This window comes from Ceratotherium simum, chromosome 29, assembly GCF_057802395.1.
Source record: "Ceratotherium simum simum isolate JZ-2026a chromosome 29, ASM5780239v1, whole genome shotgun sequence".
Classification (NCBI taxonomy): Eukaryota; Metazoa; Chordata; class Mammalia; order Perissodactyla; family Rhinocerotidae; genus Ceratotherium; species Ceratotherium simum.
Window position 1 is genome coordinate 33155361 of NC_141928.1, and position 22300 is coordinate 33177660.

General features: G+C 38.4%; 2 protein-coding genes across 4 annotated transcripts; one reads left to right on the forward strand and one right to left on the reverse strand.

Annotated features, from left to right (window-relative positions):
• Positions 1-76: 76 nt before the first annotated feature.
• On the reverse strand, positions 77-12037 carry ZNF189 (zinc finger protein 189). 3 transcript variants are annotated; one of them, XM_014782031.2, is made up of 3 exons: positions 11741-12037; positions 10922-11003; positions 77-2831 (listed from the first exon to the last, which is right to left on the reverse strand). In XM_014782031.2, exons 1-3 carry the CDS (start codon positions 11771-11773, stop codon positions 1111-1113), a joined length of 1836 nt encoding a protein of 611 aa, XP_014637517.2. In that variant the 5' UTR covers positions 11774-12037; the 3' UTR covers positions 77-1110. The 3 variants fall into 3 exon arrangements, with proteins under 3 accessions (XP_014637517.2, XP_004423325.2, XP_004423326.2); XM_004423268.3 differs by having other exon boundaries at positions 10922-11048; XM_004423269.3 differs by having other exon boundaries at positions 10922-11006; positions 11741-12036.
• Positions 12038-12322: 285 nt separating this feature from the next.
• On the forward strand, positions 12323-15596 carry MRPL50 (mitochondrial ribosomal protein L50). The gene is made up of 2 exons (XM_004423267.3): positions 12323-12434; positions 14632-15596. Exons 1-2 carry the CDS (start codon positions 12343-12345, stop codon positions 15011-15013), a joined length of 474 nt encoding a protein of 157 aa, XP_004423324.1. The 5' UTR covers positions 12323-12342; the 3' UTR covers positions 15014-15596.
• Positions 15597-22300: the final 6704 nt, after the last annotated feature.

Consider the following 22300-nt stretch of genomic DNA (forward strand, 5'->3'; position numbering starts at 1 on the left):
TCTAATTTTTAAAAGCAGTAACATATTTGACAGGATAGATTTTATACTAAAATAACAAAGAACTCTTACACAAAGCAAAAAACAAAACAGGTTTAATTATTAAAACAGATGAATTAATAAGTTTATAATAACCGTTAACTAAGGGAAGCCCTAGAGCCAGAAATAAGGATTTTAAAATTGCATGCAAAGTCTAGTTACCATAAAAACCAAAGCAATACCAAAATATCTCAGCTTCCTAGCATAGACTTCAGGTCTTTTTATTCCCAATTCTTGGTAATCAAAATATGTACACTTTCACATGCTACTGGTAGTGGAGGAAAATGATTATTTGTATAGGACTACAAATATCTTTCACAGATGGCAGGGCACCAAAAGAACAGTGTCTTCTTCCACCTTTTTGGGCCCATCTTGAAAAAAAAAAGGCACTCCCAAAGCTTCCTTGCTAACACCTTTGCTAGGTTTGTTCATTACTCAATCTTAACATGTAAAATTAATGGTCCACTCATTTTACAGATCTGGCAACCACAAGGCATTGGAACTGCCTTTCTTTCACCCACATGCCAAACAATTGGCTTTCTTAAACAACAACAAAAACTGTGGACACCAGTTTCCAAAAAATAAACATTTGGACTTTGTTTCCTTGAAAACTTAATCATATGATTAATTACTGGACTTTGGCATGCACAGCCAAACATATCACAGAACTGAAAGACCCACCATACAGGATGGTGGCAGAGAACTCTTCGAATAATTATTCTAGTTTTCTAACATCAGCTGCTTCCAGCTCCCTTGTACCAATGCAACTTTGTCCTTCTCCTTTTATTAATTATAACCAAGTGCTCTGAGCCTGGGTTTAACCTCTCTTGAAAGATCTGTTAAAGAAAGATGCTTAGATAAATTACTGAGTCTTTCTCTACGATCGTCAAAACAGAGAGTAATGGAAGTCTTCAATTGCCTGAGGACAGTTGATCACTATTCACAGAATCTTGAGAAACCATTTGCCTGAGGCCGAGGAGAATTTGCTTTATCACTAAACCTGAGGCATGTTGAGCCTACCCAAACTTGGGTAGCCAGTCTCAAGTCAAACTAAGCTTCAAAACTTCTCTACATTTACTGCATCCACATAGTGTGCAATTTTTGATGCTGAATAAGAGATATGCGGCAATTGAAGGCTTCGCCACAAGCATCACATTCATGGGCTTCTGGCATTTTCACCTCTGCATGGATCTTCTGATGGTTGACAAGGCTGCGCTGTTGACTAAAACTTTTGTCACACTTCTCACACTTGTAAGGTTTCTCTCCTGTGTGTATTCTCTGATGCTGAATAAGGCCTGAGTTTCGGCTAAAGGCCTTCCCACATTCATCACATTTATGGGGTTTATTACCTGTGTGAACACCCTGATGTCGAATCAGATTACAAAGCTGACTAAAGCTTTTGCCACACTGTCTGCATAGATAGGGTCTCTCACCAGTGTGGATTCTCTGATGTTCAATAAGAAATGAGCTCCGACTGAAGCTTTTCCCACATACAGTACATAGGTAGGGCTTTTCACCAGTGTGGATTCTTTGATGTTGTACAAGATGAGCACTGACACTAAAAGTTTTCCCACATTCATCACATTTATAAGATTTTTCCTTGGGATGGACTTCCTGCTGTATAACAAGACTACAATTTGGATCAAAACTTCCCTTAGTTTCATTGTATGAATAAGTCTTCTCTCTGGTGTGGATTCGCTGATGCTGAATAAGACCTGAGCTTCTACTAAAGGCTTTTCCACATTCCTCACATTTATGGGGTTTGTCTCCTGTGTGAATTCTCTGATGACGAGTAAGGTTGCAAAGCTGACTGAAGCTTTTCCCACACTCTTTGCATTGATAAGGTCTTTCTCCCGTATGGATCCTCTGATGTTCAATAAGGAACGAGCTCCGACTGAAGCTTTTTCCACATTCAATACAAAGAAAGGGCTTCTCACCAGTGTGGATTTTTTGATGTTGTATAAGGTATGTACTTAATCTAAAGGCTTTCCCACATTCACCACATTTATGGGGTCTTTCCCCAGTGTGAATTCTCTGATGTTCAACAAGCAATGAATTTCGACTAAAGCTTTTCTTACATTTGGTACAGTGATAGGGTTTCTCACCAGTGTGAGTTCTCTGATGTTCAATGAGGTGTGACTTCCAACTGAAGGCTTTTCCACAGTCACTACATTTATGGGGTTTCTCACCTGTGTGAATCCTTTGATGTTTAACAAGGCTCCTTCTCTGGCTGAAGCTCTGTTTACACTGATTACACTGATACGGTCTCTCTCCAGTGTGGATTCTCTGATGTCTAATAAGGGTTGAGCTCACGCTAAAGGTTTTTCCACAGTAATTACACTCATAGGGCCTTTCCCCAGTGTGAATTCTCTGATGTTCAATAACAAATGAACTGCGACTAAAACTTTTCCCACATTCATTGCATTGAAAAGGTTTCTCACCAGTATGGACCCTTTGATGTTGAATGAAATGGGCCTTGCGGACAAAACCCTTTCCACATTCTTCACATTTATGGCATTTCTCTTCTGAGTTTGGTCTCTTATGGATAATGTTAGTGTTTCCTCTGAACGTTCTCTGTTCCTGGGTCAAAGATTCCCTTGGAATTTCCCATAAGAAGATTCCTCTTTGTTTATCTAACCTACCAACAAGTTCAAAGGTTTCTCTACCCATGGGATCCTGGTCAATTTCACTTTTGATTCTTGTAACTATTACACCCTGTGGTTCCACTTCTTCCTCAATTTCCTCCATTTCTTGTTTCACAGTTGGCTCCTCATCCTTATCTCTGTTCAAAACATCTGGAATAATACAAAGAAAACAGAAACATCAGCCAAGCTCTTTGCTAGCAAGGATAAATTTTCAGAAAAAAGATAAATTAATCTATTATGTCTATAAAATGTAGTTTACTACCTCACAGTATTGTTGTGAGGATTAAATTAGTTCATATACAAAAAGCATTTAGAACAGTACCTGGCAAAGAGTACAAGCTATATAAATATTTAGTATTAGTTATCTGATGAGATGAAATGCTTTTCTTGGAGAAGGGGTATGAAAAGAGTGTTTACCAGGCAAAGAAGGAGTCAGTAGGAGAAAGTAGAGTTGGGAGGAAGGGCTGATAAATCAACAGTGAATTATGCAAGGTAAAATGGGCAAACAAAGAAATAAAGACAAGTAGTGGTAGGATGAACCAATCTATCAAGGAGGAAAGAATAACATGGGAAGAAAACAATAGGTACAGGAAAATTTAGGATGAGACAGCATTATCGGAATGTGAGTACACCAAATAATTGACATAAAGGAACACATAAAATGATGCTGAGGAGCATGAAGACGAAAACCAGGGGACGCAACAATTCATTCACTAACAAGAACTTATTGTGATCAAAAGTATTCCAGGCATCGTGTAATGATCCAGGATTCAGAGATAAGACATGAAGCCTTCTACCAAATGGAATGGATGACAAATACAAATGGAGAATGAAAATAATATGACAAAGAAAATAATATGATAAAGAGAATATTAAGTAAAGCAGCTCCTATATGAAGAGACAAAATGGCTTAAAAAAAATAATGGGTTGAATGACATGGAGTCTATGATAAAGAAAAACAGAATAAAATAAATATAAAGGAACATGGTTAGAACTAATGGAAGAAACATAGGAACAGAGAAGTCTGCAGTAGCTTACCACTTCACCTACCACAAATCATACCACATTCTTCAAGTATACATGATTCTCACTCCTCTAAAAATGTAAGACCCGAGTTGGAACCATCCAATTCCAACTGAGAGTCTGTATGACATCCGAAAAATGAAAATCCTGCATGTGTTGGAGGAAAGATAACGTAACAGTCTATGACGTAACAGAGTGGCATATAAAACACTTAAGTATGCCTCTGACTTCTTTCCTGATTTTCTCTCTCTTGCTGCCTGTTCGATAACTTCACTAGAAAATTCTATCACTACCAAATTTATATTTGGCCCTACAAAATTCCCTTTTTCAGATTTCCTCTTTTTTCTCAATTTTCTAGTCTTCTAACTGTGGAGTCATCTTTGAAATTTCTTTTTATTTACTTCAAACCAGTCATTAAGTTATTTTACTCCAAAAAAAACACTTCTCTTATTCCCCAAAGAAACTAGTAGAAACTTTATTTCTACGTAGGTTACAGTCACGCGTCGCTTAACAATGAGGATACATTCTGAGAAATGTGTCATTAGGCAATTTCGCCATTGTGTGAACATCATAACGTGTACTTACACAAACCTAGATGGTACAGCCTACTACACGGCTAGGCTATATGGTACCAATCTTATGGAACTACAATCATATATGAGGTCTGTTGTTGACCGAAAGGTCATTATGTGGAGCGTGACTGTATTTACAGTGTTCTCTCTTAAATCCACTTTCAGTGGACTGTATTTTCTTTCACACAATAAAAAAAGATGAGAGAACTCTCTCAACTTTCTGCCCCCTACCTATAAAATTATCTGTAGTGGTATATGAAGATATATCCCATTCCTATCCAAGGCTAATGCTATCTACCCTCTCTCGATTCCACTTGCCACTGAACACTTCGTCAATTATTACCATTTTTTCCTCTTTCTTCAATCTGCATTCTCCATTGACATGTCCTACCAAAATACAAGTATGCTCAACTTTATCTTGAACCTGAAATCCTTCTCTTGATGAAATCCAAGCTTTGAAAAAAATCTTAACACTGCAGCTCTCCATTTCCTATATTTTCCGTGCCCAACCTCTTCCCATTCAATCTATTCTACAATCTACTGTGAAATCTAGTTTCTGTTTCTAGCATCTAGAGAAACTTCTCATTATATCACCAATGACTTTCGAATAACAAATACAATGGACATTTTTCAGTCCTTATTTTACTCAGCAGCATCTGACACTGTTGACTACTCCCATTTCTTGACAGTTTTTGGTTTCTATGCTATTATATTCTTCTAGCTCCCTCCCTACTTCTTCTCTGGCCTTTTCTATACTGCATTTCCCTCATGTATTTCTCTTCCTTTGTCAACTGTTTAAGGTTATTGTTACCCATGTTTACATCCTTATCTTGCCCTATATACACACTCTCTGAATAGCACCGAGAGATGTCTCAAAAAGGGTTCACAATTAACATCATCATCGTCATCTGCTGTCACGTCTGTCTCCACCTCTAATCATCTTCTCTTGAGAGGCATCATCATCCATTACCCTCAAGTCCCAAAGCAGGAAATCATCCTAGATTTCTTCCTTTTTCTTACTGTTAGAAGAAATCTATCAGCAAAATCAATGATTCTACTCTCTAACATCTACCTTCTTTCTATGTTTTCCCTGGATTATTGCAAAAGCCATCTAATAATCCTTAGCTCAGATCTTAAGGCTGTCCCCATACTACATCTACTTCACTGAATCCAGAGAGATCTTCCCAAAATGGAATTCTAGTCGTGTCACCACCTGTAGATTCACTAGCACTCCATCACCTGTAAGATCAAATCAAAGCTCTTTACACTATGATACTTAGCACTTCATGACAGTCTCTAAGCCTCAATTCACGCTCCTACCCACTCCCTCACACTTTAAGTGGGCAAATTGCCTGTGTTATAGTCTTTTATGCCATTTCTCTGCATATCTTACTAAATGTCCCCTAACATTGTTTACCTGGCAAACTCTTGGTTTCTCTTTAAGACTCAATTCAAAGCAACAGTTCCTCTACAAAGCCTTCACTAAGTCCACTAGATAGATTTAGGTGTTCTGTTTTTCATCATCAGCCCTTGTCCATAACTGCATTATAGCTATTATTACACTGCACTTTTAACTGTTTGTGTTTGTCTCTTCCATTGGATTATAAATTCCCTGTGAGAAGGAGAAGTCTGTTCACAATGTTTACTCAGTAGACATTGTTCCAGGGGTTTTACTCAAAGGACAAAGATAAAATTATCATTATTTGCAGACAGTATGAATTTCTATCAAAAATTCCTAAAAGAATTAAATGAAATACAATAGCAACAACAAGACTAATATATAAAATAAATACTGGTTCTTACTACCAAGAGTAACCAGTTAATAAATAGTACTGAAAAATAAAACACGCTCTTCATGATAATAAAAATCATAAAGGAATAAATCTAACAAGAAATGTGCAAGATTCATTAAAATAATCATAATCTTTTTCTGAAGGACATAAGGCAGTTAAATAGAGTCAACCAAATTGCTAAAGGGATTCATTATTGTAAGGACTTTAATTCTTCCCAAACCAATCTATTGACCTCCCTGTATTCCAATCAAAATCCTAGGAACCAATCAATAAACCCCAATGAATCTAAATTTCAATTGGAAACATGCAGAAAACTAGTTAAGTATACCCTGAAAAAGAATATAGAAGAATGACTTCTCTTACCAGACATACGATGTAATATAATGCTAAAGTAAATAAAGCAGAGAGGAACTGGCATGAAAATAAATAGGTCAAACAGAGAGGTAAAGAAAAGAAGTGAGTCCAGTCTTCCACACAGAGGAACCTAGAAATGACTATCCATTATAGCTGGGCTTGGTAGCTATAATCACTTCCTGAGATCTTTGCAATGCATATATGTTCCCATCTTGTGATCATAGCTAATTTGTCTAGAACAGACAGTTGACTCAAAGTGCATCTCTCCCAGTAATTTGGAATTGAAACTGAAATTTCTAGTTATTCTGAATGTGACCAGAATTGTACCTATCAACTCAGAAGCTAAAGGAACAGATGTATGTGGACACAAGGGAGAAAGACTAGTCTGCAAAGGAGAAACAAACAGAGTAAAAAGAGTTAATTCCTGACTTCCAGAGAGTGATCCAATTTCTGGTTTCAGTCCTCTTCTGATGTCCAGTTGCAATCCTGCTCATATATTCCATGAGCCATCTCTGTCCCTAAAATAACTTCTCTTGTTGGCTTAAGCTAACTTGAGTTGATTTCTATAATCTTTAATCAGTTTTAATAATATGGTAGCCGAAGGGAGAGAGAGAAGGCAAGAAAATGGTAAAGTACAAGTGGCTGAACTTTAGGACAGAACAGGAATTCGCACTTATTTCCTAAAAAGGGCCAGACAACAAATATTTTTGGTTTTGTGAGCCATATGGTCTCTGCTGTAACTACTCAACTCTGTCACTGTAGCATGAGAGTAGTCATAGATAATACAGAAAGGAATGGGCATGTCCATGTTCCAATAAAACTTTATTTACAAAAACAGGCAGTGGGCCAGATCTTTCCTGTGGACCATAGCTGCCAACCCTGCTATCCAACAGAGTATACAAAGAACAGTTTTCTTGGTAAAATAATGAGAGAATAGGGAAGAACTTGTATTTCTAGGGCTAGCACAGTGCTTGATAATTTATTGAATGAATGAGCAGTTGAACAAATAAGCAACGAGAGACTATAATCAAAGAAAAGAAATAATGAGTTTAAAGTTTTGTAGGTACAACAATTCTCAATCCTGTCCAAGTCCCATATGGCTCAGGCAGACTGGAGAGAAGTCACTAAAACTGAAGAAGTTGGTTTCAATTGAAAGAACTGAAAAATCAAGAACTGAGAGATCAAGCTACAAGCTGTATCATCAATGTAGCTATTAAAGTTTTTAAAGAAAAATCAGCATGAAAATGAAAGGTATAAATAAAGAGCCAAAATTATAAAGCTAGAAGAGAGTTGTGTCAAGTAAAGCAACAAGATGAAGTGGAGGAAAACATTACGTTGCAACAGTTGCGTAATCATGATCTCTCATCAAGGGGATGGAGACACAGTCTATAGAGAAGGATGAAAAGATTGTAGAGGGAGAAATGATAACTGATGAAAAGCTGTATTTCAGCTAAAATAAAGAAAAGAGCCTGAAAGTAGCTCACAGATGGGCTCACTGCCACACCTTTGTCCATATGGAACTCACATTCTGCAGTACTGGGGACAGGCAAGGCTGGGCATTTGCCCGGTTCTATCAACCAGGATACCATATGTGTGGATAAAGCTGGCAGTGACTCAGAAATACCATGGCATATTGAAAAAAAAAATCAGCAGCTGATATGGCTGAAGATTGAAGTAACGTGCAGAAAATAATAGATGAAGCTAGAAAGCTAGGCAGGGACTATATAGGGAGGTCTTAGTATGTAGAACAAGAAATTAAGATTTTTATCTTTTAAGCTATCAAGGATCAACAGAAGTTGTAAGTAGTTAACTAACACAAAATCACTTTGGGGGCAGTAAAGAGCACATATTAAAAGAAAGGGAGACTGGTGGCAAGGGGCTAGTTTATGGGCTAATGCAATAGTCTAGTCAAGAGGTATTGAGTCTTAAGTATAGCCATTCAGTCACACAAATATTTAAGAAGCATATAATATATGCCTGCTCTGTACTAAGTGCTAGAGAAATCAAATGAAAAAGATATAGTTACTGTTCTCATGGAGATCAGTCTGGTTAGAGAAGTAACATAAATGATTATAGCAGTGTGATAAATTCAACAATGGAAGTGTATACAGGTAGCACAGAGAAAGGAGTGTGTAATTCTGAAGGGGAGGCCCTTGAGATTTTCATGGATTATGTCAGATTTTCCAGGTGTGAGTTGCTTATATGGTCTTCAAAAGGAGATGACCAGGAATTTAGAGCTCAACAGAGAAGATAACGACAATGATGATGATAGCAATCAACATTTATATTGCACTTACTACATGTTAGTCAGTGTTCTAAGTGCTTTACATATATTAACTCAGTTAATGCTCACAATAACCCTAAGAGGTTAAGTGCTATTACTATTCCCACTTTATAAAAAAAGAAACAGGCATAGAAGGGTTAAGTAATTCACCCATGGTCACAAAGGCTAAGCGGTGGAACCAGGATTCTCACTTAGGCAGTCAGGCTCCATACTGTCTCTCTTAGGTGGAGGTAAAGATTTGGGACTTACATCATATAGTGGTAGCTGATGACCCAAGTGCAGATAAGGTCCACCAATGAAGTATATAGACTGAGAGGAAGTCTGAGAATGCAAGACAAGGGGAGGGAGCAATAAAGAGTTTCAAATATCTATAGAGAGGTGGGATAAAATAAGTTCCAAGAAGAGTCTACTGCATTTGACAACTGGGTTATTACGGACCAATTTTAAACAATTTAAGGGGAGTGGCAGAGGCAAGAAAAGGGATCTAGAGATAATGGGAGGTAAAGAAGTACAGACTACACATTAACTACTCTTACAAAAACTTGGGCTGTGAAGAGAACAAGTAGCAGGCTACAGTGAGCAGCAAGAGGGAGACTGTGGCTCCAAGAAGAGGTTTTTTCTTTCTCCCCTCCTTTCCCCAAGTGGAAAAGCCATGAACATGCCTATCACCAGAATAAAGGTACCAGGGGGGAAGGAATAGTGACTGAAGCTATAAAGCAAAAAAAAAAAAGACGACTGATAAACAAGTTCTTGGAGATGTGAGAAGAAAGGAGCAGCCTTAAGTGGGCAGATGAGGGGCAGAAAAGTGGAGAGTTCATGTCTAATGGCCTCTATCTTCTCTGTGAAGCAGAAGGTAAGGTCCACTACTGAGTGACAGATCTAAGGAAAACCTTAAGTTTTTAGAATAGTCACCAAAAGGAACAGAAGATTGAGCAAATCAAAGATAAGAAATTTGCTGAGATGTAAAAAGCCAGTGGAAACTAGAAGAAAAGCCAGGCATATATACAGGGCATCAATCCTCTCGGTTAACGCATTTCTCCTGCTGTGTTTAGCAACTCAGGTAGGAGAAAAGAAAAGGCAGATTTTATAACCAATACAGGATTTCAAGTTTACAGAATGGGTAGAGCCTAACAACAAGGTGGCAAGAGAGCATGCTGGTGATAATTCATATATAGCTCCATGGATTAGATGAGGAGGCAAAGTCAGGAAGAGATGGATATGGATAGCCTGGAAAAAAAACTAGAGAAGTCAAGGAAAAGGAAACATCATTAAGAATGAAAGTAGGAAAGGAGTAGGAGAGGAGGAAAGGAAAGAAATTATAGTAAGGTCCACGTGAGCAGAGATCATGTCTGTTTTGGTGACCTTTGTTTAGTTACAGTAAATACATACCTATTGCACGAATAACTGATCAAAGAATAAAATATTGGCGTTTAAGATTTGCCTTAAACAAAATGACAAAATTGAGGGGTATGCTCATTGATGTGAGTTGTTGAATAAAAATGAAAAGCAGGGTCCCTGAAGACAATACAGTTAAGGTACAGTGAGGCTTAAGGAATGACTGCATCCTCGATGGTGTGGGTTAGCATAGAGAAGACTCTGGAACACACGACAAAGTCTAGGTGAGGGACCAAAAAAAAGTTGACAGACGATAGTGACAAGGAATTGAATGAGTAGAATAAGACTGCTGAGGCCTCAAAGGAGAAAGATTTTGTTTCAAGGTGAAAAACTAACGCTTTGAGAATAGCACTGAAAAGCTGGGAGAACAATAACTTCTGCCTTCCAGCCTTGAGACAAAGGGTGGGGAAGGAAGAGGATATGGGAGAATAAGCAGCCCCTGCCAGAGAAGTGGTGTCCTTGGGAAACTGCCAGGTTTCAGTTAAGGCCAGGAGGGGTAAGGAACATTATGTGAAGAGGAACAGGGGCTCCAGAAGGCAGAGTGAAAAGGGGTGGGAGGAAAGCCGTGGGAGGAAGAGCTAGAAGGGAAAGAACAGAGCAATATGGGAATGAGATTGTGAAGACAGGAAGCCAGAAAGGCTTGTATTTTGGTTATTGCAAGGATGCTAGGGATGAGAGTTATGGAAACAACAGCTGAAAGGGTTGAATCAGAACTTTGGAACAAAGCAGTTTGGGTACTGGTACTGGTCCAAGCGTCCTCAGAGTTTCAATTCTAACAGCCTCTTAGGTATTTCAATCAGAGAAACAGCAGGTTCTTACCCAGTGAGACCAGGTTTCCATAATTCTCCATCATGACATCTTTATACAGGCTTCTCTGAGCTGGATCCAGATAATCCCACTCCTCCTGGGTAAAAAACACAGCCACATCCTCAAATGTCAGCAACCCCTGAAATAGTATGATTTCTGTAGTCAGTTCCTGTTGTCTCAAGGACAATTCTACCACTGAAAGTAGCAGAAGCAATCACTCATCAGGGCCGGGTAGGCTAGGAGGAACACGGTAACTACGAGTTCCAAATGGAGCCCAATTCAGGGAACCGACTGTAACAGCCAGGCACCTCGAACTAGAGGATAACTGAGCTGGATCCTTGTTCTCGGTAATGAGGGGATTCAGGCTAAGGCTTTTCTGGTTTAATAATCATGCCCTAATATCTTTATTTTAGTAAGCTGCCCCAAGGCCTCCCCAAGCTTCCTACACCTCAGTGCCCCGCTCCAACTCTCTATTCACACTGGCTTGAGACCCTATTCAATTCAAGTCCATTAAGTTCTCTAAGCGCCTACCTTGGGTCCAGGCATCGTGACAGGCACAGAAGACACAGGGGAGGGTCAAAAATGATGCCTTACCTGCAAGAACTCAAATGAGATCACTAGTTTGGAACATTACTAATTTTCTCCAGCTGACTTATCAAGTCGCTCTTGAAAAAAAGGAGCCAGTGGGCAGTCTGGTGGCGAACCGCACCCCAGGACACTAGGGGGTACTTCCTTGCACGGCGCTGGCCCTAGAGACCACGGTCGGGGGGCGGTGGCGCGGCCTAGCGCGGTAGCGGCGACAGAACGGGGATACCCGGAGGGGCGACTTACCTTTGGCTCCGGCGGGGGGCTCGGGGAAGCCATCTCCCGGACAGAAAATCAGGGCAGGAACCCGGGGCGGCCGCACGCAAAGGAGCCTCCGGTGAGGCCTACCCGGCCGGTGGAGAAAAGGCCCGACGAAGGCGAGGCCTCCAGAATGGGTCTGGCCAGGTCCTGCCTCGGTCCCCGAGCGGTCACGACCCCAGCAGCATACCACACGCACTATTTGGCCGCCCCCCAACTCCAAACCCCCTCCCCTGCCTGGCTACGCAGCCTCCTAGGCCTTGCTGGAACCTCCTCCCCGTTGCCAGTTACTCTTCCTTTCAGCCAAGGAGCTTTATGACCGCCCGCCCCCGGACCAGAAGGCGTCACCCGGAACCTTCCCGGGACGCCCCTAAACTACAACTCCCGTCATGCTCTGAGAGAGAGCGCCTCCGTCCAGCCTCCGCCGGCAATGGCTACCGGACTACATTTCCCGGCGTGCAAAGGGAGAGGGAGCCGCTGGTGAGTCAGGAAAAAGGGAACACCTGCCACTAAGCTTACACCCGATTGGTTAGTGTTGGCGCGTCACTGCCGGCTGAGGGCGGAGCTCTGATCCGTAACTCCCCTCGGAGATGGCGGCGCTGTGGGTGTCCGGCGTTACCCGAAGAGGCGTCGCGTGGATAGTCTCAGGGGCGCCGCGCAGAGAATTTTGGTCTCGATTCAGGTAAAGCGGAAAGGTAGACGGTGGGTCACGTTCATGGAAAGTAAGGAGACAAACTGAGCAGGATAAAGGGACGAATTCATAAAGGAGTGTTGTGAGAAAGTGCGTTAGGGTTCTGAGTGCAGAGATCTCTAAGATTCAGAGATGAAGTGCAGCCTCCTCATTTTGTTCGTTTGTTCATTCATTAAGTCACCCGACAGATAGTGCTTACACTCCTACTGCGGCCCAGCATCTTCCTAAGTAGGACGCAGCGGAAGCAAAGTCCCTTCTCAGAGCTTAAGCACTCTGACGTGTGAGGAAACTGAGGCGCCACAGAAGTATTTTGCTAAAAGTCACAGAGCAAGTTATGGCACAGCTGGATCTAGAATCCAGGTCTCTTGACTCCCCATCCGCTGCTTATCCCACAGCACCATGTGGAATCTTTTGAAGGTAAACCTGTTTGCCTCAGATAGTGTTAGGACATCAAAATCTGTGGGAACCTCAGGGAACAACGTATGCCCTCAGCTTTCAGACAAAAACTCCTTTAGTCCAGAAGGATTTTTGTTATCGGCTCAGGTATTTTTCAGCTTCCCGTCTTTTTTGGTTAGTATTTGTTATTATCTCTCGAACCTCCTTCAAATTTGTTCCATTCACTCATTCAGCAAATATCTGTAGTGTCTGCTATAAACTAGGTGTCTAGGTGTTAGGGATACAGTTGTTAATGAGACAGACCTAATCTTTGTCCTCATAGAGCTTAGGTTCTGGTGGAGGAAAAAATGAACAAACGTAGAGTATAATTTCTGAAAGTGGTAAATTGCGAAGAAAACTAGAGCAGTTTAAGAGATGACTGAGATGGAAGGAATGGATTATACTTCATTCTGATGAGATGTGACTGGAGTAGTTTAGGAGAAAATGAAAGGTGAGGAAGTAGAGACAATAAGTATAGACAACTCTTTTGAAGAGTTTTCTTGTAAAGGAAGCTGAAAGGGAATATGGAGTCATGGGGAATTTTTTTCTTTAAAGATGGGAGACATTACAGTATATTGTGTGCCCTGGGAATGCTCTAGTAGATGGGGAGAAATTGATAAAGAATTGGTGCAGAAAGAGGGATAAATTTCTGGAAGAGTCTTTGAGTAGACAAAGAGGAACAGCATTACAAACCATATTCTTGGCCAGACATCGTTCATTTCTGGTGCCTCCAATTTTAGGGATGCCCGATCCTGATCAGATGCCAGCTCCTTGGAAAACAAATATTTCATTAAGCGCTGAAATAGTGTATCAGGCAGATTCCGTCACATTGGCCCATGTACTCAACAGTAGTTATTCAAGCAGTTTTCCAAAGACCTCCAAATCAGTAAAAGAGGTCTCTGTATTCAGGACTTTATAATCTGGCACAGTGGTTCTTCACTGGGGACATTTTTGCCCACCAGGGGACATTTGACCATGTGTTTTGGTTATCATGACTGGAGGACAGGAGTGCTACTGACATTTAGTGGGTAGAGGCCCGGGAGGCTGCTAAGCATCCTGCTGAGAACAGGACAGCCCCTCACAACAAAGAATTATCTGGTCCAAAATGTCAATAACGTTTGGGTTGAGAAACCCTGATCTAGTAAGAGAAGTAGAGTGTAAATAAAATAAAAACTCAGGTAGGATGCGACATGCCCTGAGAGCGATATAAAGTGCTATAGGAGATCAGAGGAACTTGCAGTTACATTTGATTGGGGAAATCAAGTAAAGCTTCTTGGAAGAGAATAGTTTTGTCCTAGGACTTAAAGGATAAGTCAGAAGTAGGTGGAGATGAGAGGCATTTCAGACAGGATATGACCTGAGCTAACACACAACATCAGGAAAGTGGGAAACAGAATGTAGTTTAGTTTGGGTAGGGCATAGAGTATATATAGATTATAGGGAGATGAGGTTACTGAGGTAGATTGGGTTTGGATCTTGGAGGACAGACAACTTACCTTCTTCACCCATCCATGGGAATTCTTAGAGCGTGTAGAATCTAACGACCTTTTGTTTTCTGCCTGTGCCAGCTCAGTTCAACTATAAGCTTCCAAGGGCGGGGACCTATCTTATTCTTTCTTCTCTTCACAGTGCCCGGAAGAGTAGTAAGTGTGCAAATTGTTGATTTAGATTGATGGGCAAGATTGGGTCTGGTGTTTGTCAACTTCATTAATGCGGTGAACTAAAGATTCACCTATTTGTTTGATCATTTCAGAAAAGAGAAGCCAGTTGTGGCTGAGATAGAAGAGGTGAAGGAAGAACCTATACTGGTGTGTCCACCCTTACGAAGCCGAACATACGTACCACCTGAAGATCTCCAGAGTCGTTTGGAATCTCACGTCAAAGAAATTTTTGGCTCATCTGTTAAAAGCAATTGGCTGGACGTCTCCCTGGATGATGGTCGTCTGAAGTTCAGTTTCTTGGCACGTTTAGCTGATGACTTGGGCCATGCGGTGCCTAACTCCAGGCTTTACCAGATGTGCAGGGTCAGGGATGTTCTTGATTTCTATAATGTGCCTGTTCAGGATAGATCTAAATTTGATGAACTTATGGCCAGTAATTTGCCTCCCAATTTGAAAATCACTTGGGGTTACTGAGCAATTCAGAAGAGGAGCACGTTGAAGCCATTTGTTTCCCTCTGAGCAAGGAGGCTTGTCAGACCTTTTGATACTTTACTGTGTGAAATGCTATCAGACTGTTCTCAAAACCCACTATTTCTCTGGGAGAATGCATTGTCTCTTTTTGTTCCCTCATATCATGAATTGACAATAGGATTTTCTTTTTTCACATTTGCTGAAACTTTTTTGTTTTTTTAATGGAATCAGGTCATTAATATTTTATGAAAATTTTCTTCTCTGGAAAACATTGTAGTTAACTTGGATTTAAGATATGAAGCCATTACGTGTTCAGACGTGGTCTCTATTCTTCATAGGCATAGAAGAGTAGATGCAAGAAAAAGTTTTAATCTTGTTAGGACTCTTAAATCTAAGATGGTATTATATATAGTACGTATACAAATAAGGAAACTTAGATGAGATATTTTAAAAGAAACATAAAAATCTATATTGTGTGTTATAGAAAGTTGTTTCACTGTTGGCTTTACCCCCAAGTAAAAATAGTAGAAAACGGTACTGTTCATTCTGGATGAATCTCTTTCAGAATTAAAGTAGATTTCTTGAATGTGTGTTGTGTGTTTTCATTTTTTTAACGATGGAATCTGCTTTTCTGCCTTGTCATTTCCTGAATTTAAATATTATAAATGAAAAAATTAGAATATTTGCCAACTATTAAGTGCTGACTTTTATTTTAAATAAGAGATATACCAGATTCTATATCTAAATGAATATTCTTTTCAAAGGAGATGGTGTTTATTTCAAACCATTTATCTTTTCTGTAATTTTTAAAAGTGGCCTTGAGGACCTATGAGTATCCACTAGGGTGGTAAGTCTTTGCAGACTTTGGTCTACTTAATTTGTGGAAATTACTCAAATATCAAGTTACCAGATGGTTTTAAATGACAAAATGATTAAATGAGGAAGTGATTAAATTAGAGATTGTTTTTTATCAGATTTTAGATACGGCTACAGAGTAATGAGACAGGGAGAGGGAATGTCTTGACTCTAATAATTGTGAAAAAAAGTGGTAGGTTTTAAACAGGAAAATTTCATTTATTTTTCCCAGGGTGACTTCTTTGAAGAGGGCAAAAATCAGTTGGGTATTTAAAGTCTGGCATGTTTGTTAGAAAAATTAGTTACACTACAGTCATGCCCTATAAATGTCATCAGCAGACAATCAGGTTTTCAATAACCTATGTTTAAGAACTTCAGAAGTCTGGAGTGTCAGAGTGTTTGGAGACCTAGAGCTTAAACATGAGAGCTGTTACATCCCTTCTGCTGTGTGAAAAGGGTTCAGCATGGAAACATTTGGATTTTATAATCAGGATTTGATTTTCCCATTTCCCACACAACTTTTACTTACAATCTGGAGACACAGAAAAATGCAACAGGCAAGATGGAAGTAAGGGATGGTAAGGGTAGTGTGGAAAAACACTTGGTTTCAGCTGGAGAACTGCAAAACCGGGCTTCACGTCAGTGTTAAATCAAAAGCAGTTACTCCTTTGTAGCTTAGAGCAGTGTTTCTCAAAATTTAATACGCTGGTGAATCACTTGGGGATCTTTCAAAAATGCAGATTCTGATTCCTTGGGTCCAGAGTGGGTCCTGAGCTTCTGCAAGTCCAAAAAGCTCGTAGGTAATGCTGATAATGTTTTGAGTAACGTGGCCCTTGTTAAAATCAAAACCAAAGGAAGACCAGCCTTGAAGCTTCTCTGAGCAGACAAAACTAGTTTAGTCATGAATTGAGCTTAATTACCAGTCACTGTGAAGACACTGCCTTCTCACTGTATAAGCTGCTTTGTAATGATATACCCCTAAACCTCATTCCATGTTTTGGTTTGGGTGCTCCTGGTTTACAGACTCTTTGGTGTATGCACAATAAATTTTTACTAATTATTACTTTGGTGGTTCATTGGTTTTATTTTGGCTATTTCTGAACTTTTGACACCCTAGATGCTAGTACTGAGGTGGGAGACAATCCACCCCCTGAAACAATAGTCCTGGAAATTTTAGCTAACAGGTAAGGTAAACTGCACACGCATCAGTAACTCTAGAGGGCGTCACTGGTTTACAGTCCAGTACAATGAATATATCAGAATAATGACCTAGTTTTCCTGAGAAGATTAAATTAGATTTGCTAACTTGTTTACAGAGGTAACCAAACATGTGACGTCATTATAAAAGGTTTACATTTAAAAAACTTAAATGATTGCTATATAAAAAGTTACCAATTATTTTTACTTAGTTGGGCCTTTGAGCTCAGTAAGTACACTTACCTAAAACCTGCTAATAAAATAGAGATTTGGGGTTAATAGAAATTGGTCTTATATAAACAGTATGTATTTCAAGCAGCATAAAACAGGCTTCTGTTTTTTAACATGTCAATTTTCTGATTATAAAGGTAGCACATTTTTTAAAGAAAATTGGGAAAGAGAAAAACAAAAATATCATTTCTATCCCACTGCTCAGATAATCACCTAACATTCTGGGATATTTCCAAATGAAAAAAAACCTTTTTCCTGTATTTTAAAGTTTACTGTGACATCATGTCGCCTTACCCCCTTCACATTACAATCATTTCTGCTTATCTTTATATAGTCTTAATAACAAATTTGATTAATAGCATATTATTTCGTAACTGGGTGTTATGTAATCAATCTATATTCTGTTATGGGATATTTAAATTGTTGCCGGTTTTTAGCTTTTATGTTGTTTCTTATCCGTTTTTTCTAGTTCTTTGAGTATTGGTTTGCCATAAAACTCCCTTCTACTCGGAGATGGAAGTCATTCCAATGTAAATTTCTTGACTCTAAACCTAGGAATGGACAACTTGGTCCTGCCTCTTTGATTTGTAATCCCATTAGCATGTGTTCTGTGTATCCTAAAGTAGAAAGTGACAGGCACCTTGAACGTAATTATATCTGCATGCATGAACTTAATCTTATCTGTAATTACTTTTCTTTCATTTTCATTAGATTATTTCACAGTGCAAAAGTCCTAAAGTTTTTACTTGAATGGTTTCTGAATTCAAAAGTAATATCTCAAGTTAACTTCTAATTCCACAGAATTCCAATGTTATTCTTAGTTGTATAGTAGCACACTACAGCTACCATCAAATTTCTGCTTCTTTCCGTCACTGAAATATCAAATTCAAAATATGTAACACTGATGCAACACTTACTTATACACAGTTCATATTCAAATTTCACCAATGTTCCAGGAATGACCTTCATATCAATTTCACCCCCTGATCCAGAGTTCAGTCCTGGTTCATGCTTTGCCTTTTGTTGTCATGTCTACTTAATCTCCTTTACCTCAAAACAATTCTTCAGTAATTTGTATTTTACACTGAACTTATTCATTTCATCTAAGTTGTCAAATTTGTTGTCATAAAGTTGTTGATGATATTCTCTTATTTTCCTTTTGATGTCTATTGGATCTGCAATGATAAGCCCTCTTTCGTTTTGGGTGTTTGTTATTTGTATTCTACCTTGTTTTGATTTGCTCAGTCTAGCTTGAAGTTTACCAGTTTTGTTGCTTTTCTCAAAGAACTAACTTTTGTCTTTGTTAATTTTTTTCTGTTTAGTTTCTATTTCATTAATATGTACTTTTATTATTTCTTTTCTTCTATTTACTTTGGGTTTACTTTCCTCTTTTTTCTAACTTCTTCAGGTAAAGCCTTAGGCCATTGACTTTAGTCCTGCTTTTCTAATGTAAGTCATTAAAATTATAAACTTCCCTTTTGAGCTTTAGCTTCATCCTACAATTTTTTTTATATTGTACTCCCATTATCATTCAGTTTGAAATATTTTCTAATTTCTGATCTGATTTCTTCTTTGACCCATGGATTATTAGAAGCGTGTTTGATTTTCATATATTTGGGGGTTTTCTAGCTCTTATTGTTATTAATTTCTAATTTAATTCCCCTGTGGTCAGATAAAATACTCTATAATTTCAATATTTTTGCATTTATTAAGATTAATTTTACAGTGAAGTTTATGGCCTATCTTGTTGAATGTACCACATGCACTTGAAGTTGTTGGGTTCTACAAACAGCAATTAGGTCCAGGTCATGTATAGTGTTAAATCTACGCCTGTACTGATTTTTGTCAAAATGTTCTATTAATTGCTGAGAGTAGGATGTTAAAATCTCCAACCACTATTATAGAATTGTCTATTTCTCTCTTTAATCCTGTCAAATTTGCTCCATATATTTTGAAATCCATTATTAGGATTTATGATTTTTATAATCTTGTCATCATTATCTTTTATCTCTGATAGTACTCTGGGTCTTGAAATCTACTTTATCTGACATTAATATAGCCACTTCGGGTTTCCGATGCTTACTGTTGCACGCTGTATTGTTTTTCATCCATTTTACTTGCAATCTATCAATGTGAATTACATTGATAATTTTTCACCACAATGCTGACTCTTGGTAATCCCTTCTTTGTTTTTGTTTAAAGATTTACTCTAAAAGTATGCCCTATAGTTTTAGTTTAGCACATATAAATTTATAAGATTCATTTATGTGAGTTCATTTATGACTGGCATCTAACATTCAATGTTACGTTTGTGAGATTGATCCAGATTATTGCATGTAGTTGTGATTCATTTATTTTTATTGCTTTATAGTATTCCACTGTATGAATATGCCAAAATTTATTCATTCATTTTATTGTTAATAGATATTTGGTTGTATCCAGTGTTTTAACATCTTGAAAAATGCTGCTGTGAATATTTTTGTACATATTTCCTGATACGCTTGTGCACACGTTTCTGATGGGTATGTCTCTAGAAATGGAATTGCTGGGTCAAAAGTTATTCATATTGTCACATTTAGTAGATGATGCCAAATTGCCTTCTAAAGTGATTGCATCCATTTACATTCCTCTAGCAGAGTTTGAGTCTTGGTGATCCACTTCCTAACCAACTCTTATTATTTTCAGAATTTTACTTTTTTGCCATCTTGTGAGTATAAATATACCCTATGATTTTAATTTGCATCTTTCTAATAACTAATGAGATTAAGCCTTTTTTCCATATGCTTATACTTGTGTTTCCTCTCCCATAGAGTGCCTGTTGAAGTCTTTTTCTCATATTCAACTGAGAGTTTCATAAATTAATTTTTTAGGAATTGTTTATGTATTCTGCTTAATAATTCTTTATCAGTTTTATGTGTAGCATAAGTCTATTGCAAGATAGCGGCTTGTGTTTTCAAGGTTTTTGGAGTATTTGGCTGATCAGAAGTTCTTAAAATTCAGGAAGTTAAATTTACTAATAGTTTCCTTAAGTTTTCACTTTTTAAATGCTCTGTCCATCACCTCAAATAAATAAGGACTCAATAATTTTATGGAGATAGTGCTTTTATTTTCTTGTCATGTAAAATCCCACTAATGCTCCATTCGATAGCTATCTCAAGAGCCCTTGTGAATTAGTTGAGGAGGGGGAGGGAATCAGTGGGAGATTTGGTGTTACTCAAATTCTAAAGGTAGAAATTGTGCCATAGGGAAAGTATTTTGTTACTGTGACCACACTTGTAGTTCTCAGCTAGTTCAGAACCCTTTGGTGGTAAGTCAAAGCCCTTGACTTCTTTATTTGCAGAGGAAGGATATGCCCAAATGGTACCAACAGAGGTCAAACAACTTGTTTGTCATGGAAATTAATAAAATATATGAGTAAAAGGTAGGGGCTATCCCTAAGGGTGCGAGATTTAGAGAACACAGAGAACAAAAAGAAGGAAAATAGGAGAGGACTCGATAAATTTTAAAAGTTAATAGGAAACTAGTGCAAGAAGTGGGCAGTAAGCTGGTAATTCTCTTACATTAGCTCGGTTAGACTTAACAAAAGACATATTTGAGGTTTTGACCATCAGAACAACTCTTGGTAGTGTCATTCTTCCTTTACTGCTAGAAAAGAGGGCTCAAGAGGAAAAAGTCAGGTACTTTGGCTTGTTATCAGGGCTCTCTCTTCTGGGCAGATTGGAGATGGTTTAAAATCTCAGCTGTTGCATGAGAAATGAATCAGATTATTAACTCCAGTGTTTGGAATTTAGCAGGCAATGAGGGCAAATAGTCTTTCTGCTCATTTTATAATCTTGGAAAGCTGTGAAGTTCCAAGAGTGCTCAGATAACAGTATGTCTTTTCAGTTGGATTCTGTTTAGAAAGGACATCAACAGGGACTTGTAATTATGAGGATATCAAGACAGAATTTATATTTCTGAGGGAAAATGAAAGACTATCTTAAATTATTTGTTAACTTTTCTTTATTCTATTTCCCCCATCCCCATTAATATTTCTCCTTCTTTTTAAAGACTATTTCCTAGAACATTATAGAAGAAACTCTCTTAGTCTGGGAAGCTGAATTATAGTCCTATTTTTATTTCGTTTGAAGGATGATTTTCTTCTAATGTAAGACTAATTACACGTTGGAATTACATTCTGTGAAAATATTTCTTGAAAGTCGACTACATGTCATACATATTTATGCAATTCGGGAATGCTTTCTGGTAGTGAAATGTAATAAACCAGGAATATTAAGGAAGAAGTGATGACATTTGAAGAGAAGTAAAAGTGTGTTGGGGAGTAGGAAATTCCCCCTATATACCCCTATTGAGTTCTTATAGCTGGACTAATAATAAAATTGACACAAGACCAGATTAACAGAAGAAAAACCAATTTAATATGTGTGCATGGGAGATCATAAAAAAATGATGCTCAGAGAGTGAACAAAGTAGGCATTTTACATATCTTTTTACCCAAAGAAAAAATACATTTGTGAGGATTTGAGAGGACAAAGAAAATCAGGTTTGGGTGCTTAATTAGTAAGGAATTTAAGCATATTTTGGATTTGGGGTAGTAAAAAAAGTAACAAGGTTTGTTTATACAGGTTTCTTGGCCCTTAATTCCATAGCTTTGGTGATAGGGATGTCTCTTTATCTCCTGGTGCAGGGAAGATATCTTTCACATGGGAAATTTATTTTCTGCTTTTAGTGGGGACAGAGAGAGGAGGGTCAAAAATGCTCTTTTTATGTCAGCTGTTTCTCATGTAACTTTAATTCAAAATAATCAATATGCCATTATGAGATATTTTAGGGCACCCTTCCTGGACCCCAACAGTTCCCTCCTTTGAAACGTCCCTGGAACTTTTACACATTAAAAGCTGAGCTGACAGCTGTGGAGAGAGAAAATGAGTTAGAAGTTGAGTGGTAAAAGATCTGCAAAGAGAGAAAAGAACATAGATTAGAATGAGGGTGAACAAACAGAAAAGA